The sequence below is a fragment of the Andrographis paniculata genome, unplaced genomic scaffold (genome assembly GCF_009805555.1).
Source record: "Andrographis paniculata isolate CXL003 unplaced genomic scaffold, ASM980555v1 Contig95END, whole genome shotgun sequence".
NCBI lineage: Eukaryota > Viridiplantae > Streptophyta > Magnoliopsida > Lamiales > Acanthaceae > Andrographis > Andrographis paniculata.
The window spans coordinates 2,154,150-2,169,044 of NW_026137634.1; the positions used below are offsets into that span (position 1 = coordinate 2,154,150).

The following is a 14,895-nucleotide window of genomic DNA, read 5'->3' on the forward strand; positions in this document are numbered from 1 at the left end:
AAATATATATATATATAAAATTTTTAAATTTTACTATTTGAACTTTGTATTTTTCGAAAAAAATATATATTTTTCTTTTATAAAATATCTTATAAAACATTATTTTAATATTAAACTCAAACCAAAATTTTACCAAACTTATAAAAAGAAACATACCCAAAATAAAAATCGTTCGAGTCCAATTGAACCCGAATTCAAAATTTGATTTTTTCCCTTCTAAATACTAATAATTAAAGCAGCGGCCGAACCAATAAGAAAAACATAATAATAATAATAATAATAACTACAATAATAAAATACTCGAGAAAGGAGGAAGAAAATGCTGACGTGGCAGGAGTATTCCGACGTGTTTGACGTAACAAAAAATGGCGACCGCTTTCCGCTCGCCTGCATATATGTGTGTATATATATATATGTATATGTATCTGTGTATGTTCTGATTCTTCTCTCTCACGCTACTCGATTGATTGAATTTAGGGTTTGATTGTGCCGCGTCGCTGATTTGTGCGTTCAAAGCTCTGATGATATTCCTCCAATTTGGCGTTGTAATTCCGATTCCGCGGTGGTATTGAAAAGCGATGAGGACGTCGCTGAAGAAATTGCAGAAACTGACGACGGCGACCAAGCAGGATAGGAGATCGAGGAGGCAGCAGCACCAAACGCTGGCCGAAGATGAGCTGGCTCGAGCAACGCAGGTGACTGACTTTACTAACTGTGGTGTGATTTCATTTCAGTGGGGAGTAGGGGATCGAGGTTTTTTGTTGTGCGCGCGCGCATGGCGTCGATCTGTGCTCCCCGACGTCTGTTTGATTTCTGTCAATTTAGGGATTTGTTAGCAGAAACTGCGGCTTGTTGAAATTTGTTTATCGCGTTCTGTATTGTTTCGAATCGGCGATGGATTGACGGTGGATGGAGCTTTGACTGGTCAACTGTCGGATCTTGTCATCATTTCTGTGCATTAATGTCTCTATTATATATTATATTCAAAGATTTTCCTACTTTATTTTTAAGTGTTTTTAGGTGAATTTGTTGATCTGAATTCTCAATTGGATCTGTTCGCTTCATGCTTTCCTTACTGATAGCTTTTGAATTCTTGGTCCGAGAATGGTTAGAAGAGTGAAAGGATACAAAAGGATTAGTGAATCAAAATATCCAAGAATGACCTGTAGGGTATCGGGTTCATCTATGTAGAATATTATGAGAAGACTAGATGATTATGATGTTGCTTGCTGCAGCAATCGTTGTCGATATGATTAATGTGATAAGTGTTGATACTATCACTTTGTTTGAGTGTAAACTCTAGGTGGTACAAACTTTCGGAGTTTCAGCTATTATATTTTGAGGGAAATATATGTTGTGGTGGATAGTGACATCCACAATATCCTTTTGGCTTGTGTAATTGTTGCCGTTTACATTCTTTAATTGGTGCAATATGTGGTGAGATGTTCTCTCTCTCTCTCTCTCTCTCTCTCTCTCTCTCTCTCTCTCTCTCTCTCTCTCTCTCTCTTGGTGTTAATTAGAGTGTTGCAAGTGCAACAGTTTTATCTGGAGTTATGAAGATGTGGGGAGTAAGAACTGAAGGTGTATTAGAATGTATATGACGAGTCATGCTGTCTAAGGGTGATAAGATATTTCATTTTGTCATATTTATACCTATGGCAGAGCTTGATATGGATGTACCAAATTTCTTTTGGTGTCAGGTTCACTTTGTGTGACTAGTTCTTTATATTAAATCTCACTTTTGCTTACCAGGACATGAACGATATGAAAGACTGCTATGATAGGTTACTTTCTGCAGCAGCTGCAACCACAAACAGTGTATACGGTATTCCTAAGACTTCTTTGGTGAAGTTTTGCAATACATTGTCATACTGATATGATCTATAATGCTATTATATTTGCTGATTTTTAAATGCACACTTGCTCCTTCTAAATTTTATATGACAACTGTTTGTATCTCCCATTTGATGACTACTGGAATTATTTGTCATTGATCTTTGTCCTGTTACATCTCATGAAGTCCCTTTAATCAAGCCTCTTTCATTTCAGAATTGTCAGAATCATTAAGGGAAATGGGTGATTGTCTCCTAGAAAAAACAGCCTTGAATGATGACGAAGAAAGTGGTAAGCTGAATTTTTTTCATACATTTTTACTGAACAAATGGAATATTATTTCTGATCAATGTACAATATGGTTTAACTGAAATTTTTTCATAAGTGTTTGATACATCTAGAAGAAAATCTCTATCCTGTGTATGCTGATTGGCTTTTCAAACTTAAGCTTAGGGTATAACTTAATTTTCTTTCTAAAGTACTATGAATTCAAATTTTGAACATTTATTTGGGGAGGGAGTAATTATACCGAGAGAGATAGGCAAACTAGTAAAGACAATCAAGTGAAGAAAGAAGGCTGAGAAACTAGGGAAAGGACTATGGGCTACCTGAAAAAACAGCAAAACCAAACTGAGAGAACTAAGCTTACAGCCAAACTGAATGATCATCAAAACCTCTAGCTTCTCATTTGCAAAGAAGTTAGCCAATTCCCTTGATGTTCAAGAGATGTGGTGGAAGGTGATGCTGGGAATCTAGAGATACAGTAGCAGAGCTTTGATATAACCTTTCTGGTAATTTTTTGCTACCCAAGGATATGTCTTGGGATATAAGACTAGCTAAAAAGCTATTTCTGCATGGAATTAAGAATAAATTGTTTAAAAACTTGGATTTACGATCTGTGTCATTGAGCGGATTTACTGTCTGATGCTTTCAAGATAGTAGCATATGGTTTTCAAATTTATTCCACTTTTTATGAATAACCAAATATGTATTCATATATGTATATTTCCTGCAGGTAAAGTGTTATTAATGCTGGGAAAAGTTCAGTTTGCACTCCAAAAACTTGTTGATGGCTATGTGAGTGACAACTACATTGTATGATTTAGTTTCAGTTTTTCCTCTTTTCCCTGACTTATTTATTCTGTATTCCAGCGCGCACATATATTCCAAACAATTACAGTACCATCAGAGTCTCTTCTAAATGAACTTTACATAGTAGAGGTGAGTTCACATGAAAGACATATCTTTCTCTGCACTGCAATAGGCCACTGCCGTCAATTTCTGCACTGCTCATGCACATTAATGGCTTTGTAATTTGATGTGATGTGTTTAAATGTTCTAAATGAGATATACAAGTGCTTGCTCTAACTTTCCCAATGTCATTAGGGAAACACAGTTTTCTCGTCATTTTATTTCCTTTTCTTGCTTCGTTAATGTCCTCCTCACCTATACCTACTTTTGCTGCTTGTATTATTGTGCCCGTGCCTGGTAACCAACGGTTGATTTAATATGGATTGCTGCTATGATATATAATGGTACCTGGTGGACTTGGTGTGAGAAAAGAACTCCATATTGGCTTTGAGCAATGGTTTCTGTGCTCACCATTTATTATTTTCCCCCTTATGCAGGAGATGAAGAATCGATGTGATGAAAAGAGGTCCGACAAAATCGATCATGTTCTCTTTTCATTTATTGGGAAGTTTTAATTGTCTGATCTTTTCCTAACCTTATATATCATCTTCAGAGCAACATATGAAGAACTAATGAAGAAACAAAAAGATAAAGGGAGGTTGAGAAACAATAAAGGCGAATGTTTCAATTCACCTCAGTTGCAAGAAGCTCGTGAGGAATTTGATGATGAGGCAAATATCTTTGTTTTTCGTATAAAATCTCTAAAACAAGGACAGTCTCGTAGTTTTCTTACGCAAGCATCCCGGCATCATGCTGCACAGGTGTTTCTTTACTCATACAAAATCTTATCTATGTGATGTTCAATTGTATATTATTTCAACATAATGTATAACACTCCACTTTTACGACAGTTGTATTTCTTCAAGAAGGCAGTTGGATCATTAGAAGCAATTGAACCACATGTCAAATCACTTGCAGAACAACTACATATTGATTATCAGTTTAGTGATCTCAAACATGATGATAACGATGATGGAAGTAGTGATGATGACACAGAAGATTGTTCTGAAACACACGATGATCATGAACTGAGTTTTGACTATCGAGAAAATAGTCCAACGCAAGTAGTTCAACCGCCAAAGAAAACTAAGGTACATCTTTCATTTGTCTTGAACTGAATTATAATGACCATCTGTTATTCAAATTGTATTCTCCAGTTAATCAATCATATCACATGTCTTTTTCATTGTTGAAGCAGAGGCAGTCTTTTGTAGACAATGGTTTCCGACTTTTATTTTGGAGTTTTGGTTTGAGATCTTAAAACATTGATTCATCTAAGCAAGAAAAATTTCTCATTTATGAAGCTATATTTAAGTGGTTTCTTCGAATATGCTGAATATTCTTTCTTTCATATTTGCAGGAGCTTAGTTTTCGTCGAAATTCTTTTTCATTCCAAAATGGGAACAGAGGACTCAGTAAATCAGCACCTCTCTTCCCAGAAAAGAAACCCGAATCAGCCGACCGGATGGCACAGCTTCAGCCTTTGCCCTCCCGCAGGTTTACTTCTTACGCACTCCCAACACCAGATGAGACAACAAATCCAGGTTCTAGGAAATCAGTGAATGAAACCCCTCAAACCAGACAAACCTCCCCAAACCTCTGGCATTCGTCTCCTTTAAACCAAAACCAGTATGAGAAACTTAGAGTAAATGAGAAGTTATCAGGACCCCTCATTTTAGATGCTCAATCAGTACTCAAAGAGAGTAACACCCCAAAACCCAGTCCCTTGCCTCCCCCGTCAACGGAAGGGCATCCCTTTGAGCCACCTGATCCAAATTTTGCATCCTATGCAAAGAAACCAAAGAGGCAAGCTTTCTCTGGTCCATTGACAGGAAAGCAATGGCCGAATAAACCAAGGTTCTCTGCCAGTGGTCCCATTGTCTCATCAGCTATCCCTCCTTTTTCCGGCTCTTTATTGCGTACACCATTACCCCCCCAACCGTCATCGACTCCCAACTGGTCTTCTCCTACTTCCCATACAGCGACATCGGCTCCTAAAATTAGTGAACTTCATGAACTTCCTCGCCCCCCTCATTTACCTGCTAGGAAACCCCACCTTAATACTCAGTCCGGCCCCTTAATACCTAGACATCGAGATCCATCTATTGCAGCTTCTACTCTCCCAACACCACCCCAGACATTACCTCGTAGCTTCTCTATTCCTGCCGGAGGTCCATCTGAAGTTTCGTTTCGAGGTTCTTCAGAAGGTTCTCAAAAATCGGAGATGGTGGAAGATATTATGTCTCCTCCCTTAACGCCAATTATGTTACCTACTATCCCGCCTGCATCCCCTGCTACATAGACGATTAATCAGGCCGTCATATGAAAGGTACTTGAAAGTCACTTCTCATATAATGCATTCATGCAATTATTGTTTTCAGTTCTGCACAAGTTTCTCCCTAGGCATGAAATCGTTATATCTTTTCGAGTCTGCATGGGACTGTGCGCCCTTCATGTTTTTTTAAGCAACGGTCGTATTTCCTGTTCTTTAGGAAGAAAAACATTACATATGCCAGATTTGTGATGACACATGTTTGTTCTATGAATTGTCTCCAAAAACTTTCTATTTATGCGATATTTTGTAAGAGAAAAAATATATTTGATGTATTTTTTGAAAAAGTTACTCTTTGATGAATAGTGTCGAAAGTTTAAAAATGTCTATGTGCCTATATTTTGTTATTTGTTTGGTTACAAAAAATATAAGCAGAACATAGCGATCTTCCTAAGGAAACTGTCAGTAATTACGAGTTATTACACCCCATCCGGTGTACTAATAGCGAGCTTGTGTCGATTAGTGGAAATGACTCCTCTTTGCTAACCTTATCCTCACTTACTAATTGATGTGTTAATGTGGCTTTAATTATGTACTTTGTCACAACGAGCTCGCGATAGTCATTATTTGTCGAATAAAGAAATTTTTATCCCTGTTATTGCAAATTGTTGCACAAAATTTTCAGCAGTGTCATGCCGGCTCACAATTCTGGCATGGATGTTCTTCTTCTTCTTCTTCGCAGGTCTCACTATGAGCTCGCAAGCGAGGCCGTGTCAGATGTTCTCCTCGACGAATTTGTGTATAGAAAGTTAACCTGTAGTTGAAATTTATTTACTTGACATATGATACATGTTTAAACTAAACTACTAGTACTACTACTGCTACATACCTTAATATGGCTTGTGGAAATGATAAAGAGGATGAAATTTGTACTGTTACTGTTAGTGGCTGGCTAACTCTACAATAATTTTCTCCATAATTGTTTCGAGCAGCCAAATTTTGTATCCAACAATGTTATGATACTTGTGGTCACATTGACAGCAGATAAAGGAATTATTATTATTATTATTATTGAGTAGAAATAAATTCTAAGGCTGTGTCTGTGTTTTTTGGGTTGGTATTTTTCCTATCGTTCTTATTTATTTATTTTTACATATTGCATGTGAACAATTAAAAAATTATTATGGATGTGTTTACTTGTGAGATTTGATTTTCTGTTTTATTAATTTATTTTTATTTTTTTAAAAAATATTAAATTAAATATTTATTTTTTATTTATTATTCTAAATTAAAATTAAATTTTATATTTAAAATATCACATTAATATAAATTTATATTATATTAAATTATCATTTTGATTCAAAATTTTATATTAACATTCAAAATCAAAATCCTACTCATATAAGAATTGTTGGTCTTATGCATTGTTATTAGTATTAAAATATTATCTTAAATATTTAACTTCTATTTATTATTCCTCTGTCTAGCCAATAATCCGTTTTTTGTCACAAATATAAATCTAGAAATTGAAATAGTACCGAATTTTTAAAATTGTAATTTGAAAGATTTGTTTTTTTTTTTATTTATAATTTTAAATTAAATATTTTATAATTTTTCAATAAAAATATGCTTTCAAACACGGACAGGAACATGACTTAAACGGCCGTGTTGACTATTGAAGCTAACCCACCGTGTTCAGTCTAGTCACTAAAATTGATTAATTTTTATGAAAAATTTTTATTTGAATGAGATCAAAATTGATAATTTTTTTTAAATAAAATCAAAATTGATGATTATGATATTGAACGAGACAAAAATAATTTTTACTCTATCAAATTATAAAAAAAAAAAAAAACTCTTAATTTTGCACATATGTTTATTTATTTATTTTGACACATGTGAAGCGTTGCAACAAATATGCCGTATAATACAGACACGTAGACAAATATAATATATTCATATATCTTTTTAGAGAGAGAAGAGAGACGGGAGAGAGAGAGAGGGTACAGCGAAAAGGAATGGATTAAAAGGGGCCCCTTTCATCTTCTTGATCTTTCTCCCCGACTCGTCTCTCCATTTTAGGGTTTAGCAGATCCGAATCTGCACAAGGTGGAGTTTCAATCTGAAGCACTAACAATTATCTAGGGTTTCAATCACTGCGTAATAATTTCCGTCTCTTGATGATTTCAATTACCGATTAATTTCTTTGCTAGTGTGTGAATTGCGATTGCAATTATGGTTAGAGACGACGCTTCTATTTGAATTTCGTCGTTGTATTGAACTCGAAAGGATTCGTATTTAGGTTTTCTGGCTCATATATGCATCTTTTATTCGATCATATTTCTCTGTGAGGTTGTTTCGTTTATTAATTTAATGATTAATTTTTCATTTTCGGCTTCCTGATCTATCAGCTGTTGTTTTTACTAAGTATTAGGTGCTCCAAACTGATATCTGAAATTAGGTTTTGTTGCTATGAACTTTTGGGGGAAATGCATAATACCTAAGCAGAGGAATTTCCCTGTCAAAATTGTTACATTTGATATTTCCATAAAGATGAGTAATTTTAGGACAATAGCTACTTTGAAAGTTTGATTTTGGTAATATTCCGGAAACGCCAACTCGCCGAAGGTACTGATGTGGATGCACTTTCCGGTCACCTGAGTAACAAAATTTAGGCATTGAGTTGTTGGGGGCCTAAAATGAAAATTTTACCGAAGGACTAAAATGATAATGTGGCTCAATTATGGGAGTAAAAATGTGATTTTTCAAGTTTTTTTGTGGGTATATTTTACTTTGGGATGTGCTTGTCGATTAAGTTGTATAATTTCAGGATTAGTTTAGCTGGATTTTCTAATGAACTTGTTTTCATTTGGTGGTTTCTTATCTACTAATGTTGGATATTTTTGATTAATGTAATATTTTAATAATGGATTGCTTTGATTTGTAACTGGTTTCATTATAGCTGTTGTGAGTTTCTGTCCAGATGATTCTGGAACGAATGATGATTTAATCTGTTAAATGTTTGTTTGCGCGATTCTTCTTGACAATTCATTACATTTTGAGTTTGCATTAATTTTTGTGTTGTCACTTCGAATGAGGACATGGTGTACTTCCTTGTACTGTTGTTTTGTTGTTTCGAGCCGTCATTTGGTCTTTATGCCTAGGTTTCCAATATTGTAAGAAGTAGCGTATTTCTTGGTGTTTCCACAATCACATTAGCTACCTCGTGTCCTTTTTTTTTTTTTTCTTCTCTTTTTATCATTGTTGTATTTCCACTTAGGAACGTGGTAAGATCTGTTTTTTGTCGTGTTTATTATAGTTCTTGATACTTGCTTTCACATTTTATGTTTTATTAACATGTCCGTTTGACTTATACATGATTTTTGTTTCCTCAATTTCCTCATTTTCATTACCGTACATTTTTGTTTTATCGAAATGTCCATTTCCATTACCGTAGATTGTAATTTGTTTAGGTAAGAGCGTTATTTCTTTGCTTGTATCATCACGGTGCTAAATTTCTTATGTCCCGACTCTCTTTTTTTCCCCTGATTATCGTTTTTGCTCTATTACAGATTATTTTGGCACTAAAACTTCACAGGGCAGTTTCTATGGGGGATTCAGACAACAGCTTGCAGCCCTCCAAAAAACGAGCTGCTGGAGTACAATTATCACGGGACAATCCTGGTCTCGACGACAGTGACGAGGAGAGCCCCGAACAAGAGGCGGGAACTTTTAAGAAGGCAAGCGAAGAAGTTTTGGCTACTAGAAGAATCGTGAAAGTTCGTCGTCAGCAAGCATCGTCGACCCCTTCATCAGCCTCAGACCCACCGCCGACTTCGAACCCATTTAGTTCTATCTGTCTGGTTCCGACAGATGCATCCGGTGTTACAAGCAAGGAACCCGAAGAATCGAGTGCTGATGCCGAGTCAACGCAGAGTAAAGTCGACGAGTCAAATCCCGAAAGTGAAGCCGGGAAAGGTAAGGAATCCGAGCAGGTCGAAGATAGCAAAAATCCCGAGAATGTAGCCGAGGAAGAAGCTACGGACAACGCAGGTAAAAGCGAGACTAAAAAGGATGCAGAAACCGACGAAGCGGGAAAGGGAAACGGAGAGGCGACTACCGAGAAGAAACCCGAACCCGCCTCGTTCGGCTCGTTCCGACATCTTTCGAGTAGCCAGAACGCATTCTCGGGATTAGCTCAAACCGGGCTTTCGAACACCTCATTCACATTCGGATCGCTCCCTCAAGACGGGCCTCTCGTCGGGTCTTCGACTCCGGCTTCCCGTTCGATGCAAGAGGTTCATGTCGAAACCGGGGAAGAGAACGAAAAGGCTGTTTTCACATCCGACTCCGTGCTGTACGAATTTACGGACGGATCGTGGAAGGAGCGAGGAAAGGGCGAGCTGAAGGTGAACGTCGCCGCAGCTGGCGCCGGAAAAGCTCGACTCATAATGAGGACCCGCGGCAACTACCGATTAATTTTAAATGCGAGTCTTTTCCCGGAAATGAAGCTGACGAATATGGACAAGAAAGGCGTCACGTTCGCCTGCGTCAACACTGCCGGAGAAGGGAAAGATGGACTTTCGACCATTGCGTTGAAATTCAAGGATGCTTCGATAGTCGAGGATTTCCGGGCAGCTGTGGGCGAGCATAAAGGTAAAGCAGCCGCCGTTACTCTGAAAACTCCCGAGAATTCTCCACAGCGAACGGACGTGTAAGAACTCGCGCTCGCGCACTTGATATATTTATTGTCTGTCGTCGTCATCGTTCGCAGGTGGATAAGGTGTCGAGAGAGTGATGAATCCTCGTCCATGGAGTTATAATCAGGTACATTTTGTTGTGTCATTGGAAATCTTTGTTAGACCTAAATTAAGGTTGTTTTTCGACAATGTGTAAGATGGGTTGCGAGTCGGGTCATGGAGACTTTATTTTGACGTGGCGAATAATTATGGTCTATACTTGACTTAGATTCTTGCCTATACGGTTTAACATTGAAAATATTTTTATATTTGTATAATTTTTTATATAAATTTTATCAAATACACAAAAACTAAATGAGATCGTTAGAGTCTGTTAGAACTAGTATGTCTTATTATTATTATTATTATTATTATTATTTATTATAACATAGGAATTCGTAGCAGTTATATTTTGGACGGTTATAAATTTATTTTCACACTATGATAATCATTTACGGAATTTATATATATCCTAAAACCAAGTTAAGAATAACTATTGTTGCCTACCCCCGAGCTTACTCGAAAGCTAAGTAGACGAGGTAGGTGTCCAGCTCTATTCACATATGTTTTCAAATTTATTTCTTTAATTCACGTTTTTTTTTTTTTTTCAAAATATATTACTTCCAGTATTTAATTTTATTTAAAATATAACATAAAACCCTATTAATTTTTTTTTATTAATATCTATATTGCCTCCTTTTTTCTTTTTTCTTTTTTCTTTTTTTTTTTTTGAGTTTGGAGTTTTGATTTGATTTTCTTATATAAAATAATATTACGATATGATATTTTTTTAAAAAAATATCTTTATTAGAAATTATACTATTTCGTTAATTTTTCTAATTTTAGAACTTTTAGATATTATATAATTAATAAAAAATTAATAATTGTATTGGTAAAATAATTATGATATAATAAAAATAATTATAAATTAAGATTATAAGATGATTAAATAATTTAATGAAAATAAAAAAATTATAAATTGTAAATTTTAAAATAGGTTTAAAGTGTATACTTATATTAAAAAAAAAACAAATATCAAGAGTTCAAAGAGTTCAAAATCTTACTCCATCTGTGCTAAACAATTTATCTATTTTTATTAATAATATTACAGATACTCTTCAAATTTACAGTATATTACACAAATATTATTTTTTTTTTACTTTTATTTTTACTATATGGGACGTGGGAGTGGGAGTATTATATTTTTTATTTTTTTACCTATTATATTATACTATTATGTGTATACATCTTTTCATTAAAAATATTACAAATCATGATCTTATTGAGTGAATGATTCGGTTGTAATTTTATTACAAATTTCATCAAATTACATAAAATAAGGTTAAAATATTTCCTACAAAAGATATGAAATAAAATATTAATTTAAATTTTTATTTAAATAATATTCTAATGTAATAATATTTGTAGGATAAAAATAATATATTTTGATTGAATTTGATTTTAAAATGAAAAAAGAAGCATAATATTTATTGTTTACACAAAATTAAATTTCAAGAATAAAGATCACATCCTATTCCCAAATATTGTTATTATCGTAATGTTCATTCTAAATTTCAACAATAAAAACCACACCCTCCCCCTAACTTTTCATGCACTCAAAAATAAAAAAAACAAAAAATAAATATATAAATAAACAATATTTTCAACGAAAATGAGGACTACAAGATCGAACGTCCAAGCTTTCATTGTCGTCGTGTTAATGGTGTTGATGGCATCCGCAGAGGCAAATTGTTACGGCGATTGCCTTAGAAAATGTGGGAGCGCATATATTTGTTTTGCTAAGTGTCGACAGGAATGTGGCGGAGAATCTCATTCCTTCCCGGCCCTTTCGAACTCGGTCGATGAATTTTATGATGGATTTGTGTGAAAAATGTAGCTTATAAAAAAAATTAAATCACTCATTAAATATATATTTTTAAAAATATGTATGGAATGATTCGAATAAGAAATATTGATGGAATCTAATACTAAAGACTCTGTTCACTTAGCATTTTAAAGTGAATTGATTTTTGGTGTTTTTTGATTTTTGGTATTTAATAAAAAAAATTGTGTCATAGATATAAAATATAATATTATTTTAAATTGAATATTTGATTGATGTGATATGTAAGATTAATATTATGATATTTAATGTGATTTTTATATTGAAAAAAGTTATATGTAAATGAAAATTATCAAGCCTTCGAGAGTTTCAAAATCTTATTATATATATATATATATTTACTCATTATATATATATATATATTCATTAAAAATATTAGAAATCATGATCTAATTGAGTGAATATTTCAGTCATAATTTATTTCAAATTTCATCAAATTACATAAAATCAGGTTAAAAAATTTCCCATAAAAGTGTTATTATCATAATGTTCATTCTAAATTTCAACAATAAAAACCACACCTCTCCCTAAATTTCCATACACTTTAAAAAACAAAAAAAAAAAAAAAGAAGAAAGAAGATATTTTCGACGAAAATGAGGACTACAAGATCGAACATCGAAGTTTTCATTGTCGTCGTGTTAATGATATTGACGGCATCCGCAGAGGCAAATTGTTACGGCGATTGCCTTAGAAAATGTGGGAGCGAATATATTTGTTTTGCTAAGTGTCGACAGGAATGTGGCGGAGCATCCCATTCGTTCCCGGCCCTTTTGAACTCGGTCGATGAATTTTATGATGGATTTGTGTGAAGAATGTAGCTTATAAATGAAAATAATTATTTATTAAAGTGTGTTTGTTTTTGGATTTTAGTTTTTGGATTTAAATTTTTGGATAATATAAAGTTAAATTTCAAGAGTTGTTTGATGCGATGATGTTCTAAATTTAAATAAATTTTTAGTATAATATAACAAAAGAAAAATAATTGTTTGACGTACAAAAGAACACAATCTAAATTATTTTAATACGTATGGAATGAAAATAAATTAATATGTCATTGAAAAAAAAGAACAAACTATAATAATATATTAATAGAAATTACTATTGTAGTATATAAATATACTTTCTAAATATATAATATAAAAAATTAATCGCTAACAATATTTATATTTAAATCAAATAACAAATAAAATTTGTGAATAAATGAATTCATGCATGCATTGCTATAATATAAATTTAAAAATTATATTTTATATGTAATAATCTATATATATATATATAAAGTTCGTCCACCCCATTCTATCTTTTATTTTCATTTTTTAAAGTTTTTTAATAAAATGTATTTATATCTAATTTTCACCATTAATATATCCTAACTAAAAAGGTTATAATCAATACAATTACTAAATATTTTTAAATTAAGAAGGTAATATAATGTTTATGGTTAAAATAGAATATATCATAACTAAAAAGGTTATATATTTTATTTATTTGAAATGAAATAATTAATATCTTAACTTAAAATACATAAAATTGCCTTATTTCCATTTAAACGATTCATATGCCTTGAATCTAGTTTATTTGAATAGACTAAGAGATATAAAATTGGTAATTTGTAACATTGCCATCGTGAATAAATCTGTTCTCCGTTTCTGTCCATAGACGCACCCAATACGTTGTTGGTAAACCACGTAAATCTGTATCATCTTTACATTTTTTGTTTGTTATTCGATCATTAACTCTAATCTGTCACAACACAAACTTTAATTATTTTCAACATTAAAAAAAAACCCCGAAAACAAAACAAGCAAACTCTAAACATCGGCTAATATTGTTTTTCAATATCAAACCAACTTAGAATGTTTTATTCCAACCAATAATCATTTACATCGAACTCACCCGCGAGAGCCAAAGGAGCGCGACATAACCAACTTAAAAAAATTTATTCGAATCCCTAATCTTTATCATCGATAATTTGAACCTCATTGCTCCCCAAAGGAGCACGAGCCAAGACGACGGAAGGATCCACACCCGGAGGAAAACACTTCTTTTCGCATTTTGGAATGCAAATAGTCCCGGGTACATTACATATCTTCGAACAAGTTTTAATGCATATGGCATCCGATGAGACAATCGCCACGATCAACATGATCGAAATAATGGCTCCGATCTTCATCCTTATGTCTTAATCGCCAAAATAATTTTGAGTGCCGAGTCGAACTGAGGGAATTGATTATATATAGAGTTATGTATGTAATTCTTTTTCATAGAATATATATATATATATATACATATATAAATTTGTTGTTTTTATATGTAATGTTATTGTTCTTATATGGATAGTGAGTTATGTATGCAATAATGCAATAATTTACATGATATATATATGCATATTTTATTTAGAAAACTGATTATTAAATCGAGAATTTGCTTATTTTGGAATTCTTTCATTAGAATTTGTGGCTTTATTATGGAATTTTATTGAATTACATTTGAATTTGGATGTAGATTTGAGTGGACTCATTATTTACCATTTTTCCTTAAAAAATATCAACTGTTTGTTTGACCATCCATTTTTTATTAATTTTATTTTTCCACAAAAATTAATATTTAATATAAAATATTATTTTTATATTAAGACATTAATTCTCTACATCTCGAATCAAAAAATTCAAATAAAAACATTAAAGGTACAAATTCAAAAATTAAAATTCATATATTTTATTTATATATTATATTATAAATGATTTTTTATTCAAAATATTAAATAAAAAAATATAATTATATCATGTTAAACAACTATTAAAAATTAAAATTATACTTTTTCTCGACTTTAACACCAATTCCATGTCTTGAGGATTTCCTTGTGCAACAAATTGCTTCATATTGGAAACACTTTAGGTGCTTAAATCTGTATTTTTACACTTTTCTTCATATTATACGGTTACTAATAAAATAT

The 14,895-nt window shown here is 32.9% G+C and overlaps 2 protein-coding genes across 4 annotated transcripts; both read left to right on the plus strand.

Annotated features, from left to right (window-relative positions):
- Positions 1-423: 423 nt before the first annotated feature.
- On the plus strand, positions 424-6,364 carry LOC127243236 (uncharacterized protein At2g33490). 2 transcript variants are annotated; one of them, XM_051263148.1, is made up of 10 exons: positions 424-695; positions 1,753-1,825; positions 2,050-2,124; positions 2,849-2,910; positions 2,986-3,054; positions 3,462-3,490; positions 3,578-3,785; positions 3,876-4,115; positions 4,385-5,353; positions 6,039-6,364. In XM_051263148.1, the coding sequence occupies exons 1-9, from the start codon at positions 579-581 to the stop codon at positions 5,324-5,326; spliced, it is 1,815 nt and encodes a 604-aa protein (XP_051119105.1). In that variant the 5' UTR covers positions 424-578; the 3' UTR covers positions 5,327-5,353; positions 6,039-6,364. The 2 variants fall into 2 exon arrangements, with proteins under 2 accessions (XP_051119105.1, XP_051119106.1); XM_051263149.1 differs by lacking the exon at positions 1,753-1,825 and having other exon boundaries at positions 598-695.
- An 890-nt stretch (positions 6,365-7,254) lies between these two features.
- On the plus strand, positions 7,255-10,263 carry LOC127243237 (nuclear pore complex protein NUP50A-like). Of its 2 annotated transcripts, none has more exons than XM_051263150.1 (2): positions 7,255-7,405; positions 8,869-10,263. In XM_051263150.1, exon 2 carries the CDS (start codon positions 8,905-8,907, stop codon positions 10,012-10,014), a length of 1,110 nt encoding a protein of 369 aa, XP_051119107.1. In that variant the 5' UTR covers positions 7,255-7,405; positions 8,869-8,904; the 3' UTR covers positions 10,015-10,263. The 2 variants fall into 2 exon arrangements, with proteins under 2 accessions (XP_051119107.1, XP_051119108.1); XM_051263151.1 differs by having other exon boundaries at positions 7,266-7,456.
- The last annotated feature ends 4,632 nt before the right edge of the window (positions 10,264-14,895 follow it).